At 54.4% G+C, this 2,034-nt stretch overlaps 2 protein-coding genes across 2 annotated transcripts in view; both read right to left on the bottom strand.

Annotated features, from left to right (window-relative positions):
- H257_17127 (hypothetical protein) overlaps positions 1-1,165 on the bottom strand; it is a gene marked incomplete at both ends in the record, with an annotated part of 3,131 nt that extends 1,966 nt beyond the window's left edge. Inside the window, 2 exons of the mRNA XM_009845794.1 lie at positions 568-729; positions 999-1,165. Of these exons, the coding sequence (XP_009844096.1) occupies positions 568-729; positions 999-1,165 (329 nt within the window). The remainder of the gene's footprint in view (positions 1-567; positions 730-998) is intronic.
- Positions 1,166-1,333: 168 nt separating this feature from the next.
- H257_17126 (hypothetical protein) lies at positions 1,334-2,034 on the bottom strand. Its single transcript, XM_009845793.1, has 3 exons — positions 1,998-2,034; positions 1,817-1,942; positions 1,334-1,762 (listed from the first exon to the last, which is right to left on the bottom strand). Coding segments are annotated over exons 1-3 (513 nt in total). The 5' UTR covers positions 1,999-2,034; the 3' UTR covers positions 1,334-1,376.

Here is a 2,034-nt window from a genome sequence, read left to right as displayed (position 1 = left end):
GTTAGTGTACAGTATACGGGGGAGTATCATGTTTATAAATGTATAACGAACGAGGGGTATACGATCAAATGCGGGGGTGCCGGGGCATCACGATAGTCGATAGGGAGGTATAAAGATTAGGGGGAGGATATCCTAAAGGGGGTCGGATTACCACTTCACCCTGCCGCACGATGACTTCCCCCGGTAGCGCCACCACGCGCTCCAGGCCCTGGACGAGGCACACGATGTCGTCGAGGTCCATCGTGTGGAAGAGCGGCACTTTTCTCAGAAATGCCACGTGGAGGCTCAGCGTGAGCTGGACGTGCAGTTTGGGGGGGATCTTGTCAAGGCCATGGGCGGTCGCAGTGTGCGCCTTCTCCTCACCGAGAACTGTGTCGTAATAGTGCATGACGCGGGTCTGCAGGTCCTCGGACGCGTGGTGCGCGACGAGCCCCGTGCGGATGGCATCGAATTGGCTCGCCTGCTGGTCCGCGACCAAATTGACTTGCTTCATGAGCGTCGCACATGTGCCAAAGATACTAGAGCAACAAAAAGACAACGTGGGCGACGCCGGCATGTGTGGAGTACCTAGCGTTGATGACTATGCCCAGCAGGAGCAGCGTGCCCGTGACGTGCATTTCCACGGCCGTCTTGGGGAACAACGTGCTCCCAGATGTCATTGCGAGCGCTTGGTAGAACGAACCGACGTATTTCACCACAGTCGAATCGTTGGCGACGAACGGCACGTCCCTACTCGTTCCCCTTCATGTTAATGTTCACTTAGGTTTGGTATAGGCACATTACAATCTCACCCCCTGCACTATGCACCCTCGATATAGGTCGATATAAGCACAAACAATTGTGTCAATAAAGACTTGATATAGGCACACATATACACACGTGTATCCCCCAGCCAAACACAACGGTATAGCTACACTTCGCTGGAACCCCCGATGTCCCTTCATTCACGTTCCATCCGAAGGGGTCCCCCCCCTGGATATAGGAACATCCAGGCCTACCATTTGCTGTCGATCGTCTCCCACAGAGTCATGACGTAGTACCCGCACGCAATGTAGTGGTGCGCCACAAGGTACAGCAGGCCCAAGAGGAACAAGCGCAAGAGACTCGTGTTCATGTGACGAGACATCCAGTGCATAAATGTGACAAACGCCGTCGATTGAGCCATGTGCACAGCCTACACACAACGTCGGACCAATCAGTACAAATGTCGGTCGTTCGAGCCCAGCGGATATGCAATGGTTGGGCCGGGGCCCATTTAATTGACACTAGATCGCCAGTAATTGCAGACGGAAAGTCGATACTGCAGCGTGCCACGTCATAGATGAAGTGCAAAGTCGCCATCCTCCTCGATAAGGAAAGCATGCAACTTCGTAACGTTAGCATTTTACCCGCAAGACAATGCACAACCGAATGACCTTGAGCTGGGGGTACCGAATGTACGCGTCCGGACCCAAGAACGACGACGGCACGCTGCCTAAAAAGTCGAGCGGAAACCACCGCACCATGTACCGGCGGCGTAATCGGGCGACGTCAAACACTTCTTGGTGGGTCGACGGATCTTCGTACGACGTTTGGAATCGAAGGAGGATGTCCAGGACGAGCAGCATGTCCACAGCCACTTGGACGTCAAACATGGCGCGGTTCGTGTCACTCAACCCGAACGCAATGTTGGCCGGGATATACACGAGCGCATAGCACGTGGCGACGGCAATCAGCGCGTCCCAATACATTTTGAACGGAGAATGGATCGACAGGATGTACGCTACACACGGATGAGAACACGTGTGCGTGTGTGACAGAGTCTGAGGGGACGTACTTTTGTTGTGAGTGCGCAAAAGCATCGCATTGTCGTTGGCCATTTGATTCAGCTCGCCCTCCAACATGGCCGCATCCACAACCTGGTCGTGGTTGTCCGATGCAAATGGATGGAACAGCCTGGCCACTACAACAACCTGTCAGCAATGACCTGCTACTGGACACGCACACATGGTACTGACTTGCTCGGGGGGCATGGAGGTGTGAGATGGCGGCAGA

The sequence above is a fragment of the Aphanomyces astaci genome (assembly GCF_000520075.1).
Source record: "Aphanomyces astaci strain APO3 unplaced genomic scaffold supercont1.99, whole genome shotgun sequence".
NCBI lineage: Eukaryota > Oomycota > Saprolegniomycetes > Saprolegniales > Verrucalvaceae > Aphanomyces > Aphanomyces astaci.
Note: the sequence above shows the minus strand (reverse complement) of the source record. Positions and strands in the feature narration are given on the sequence as shown.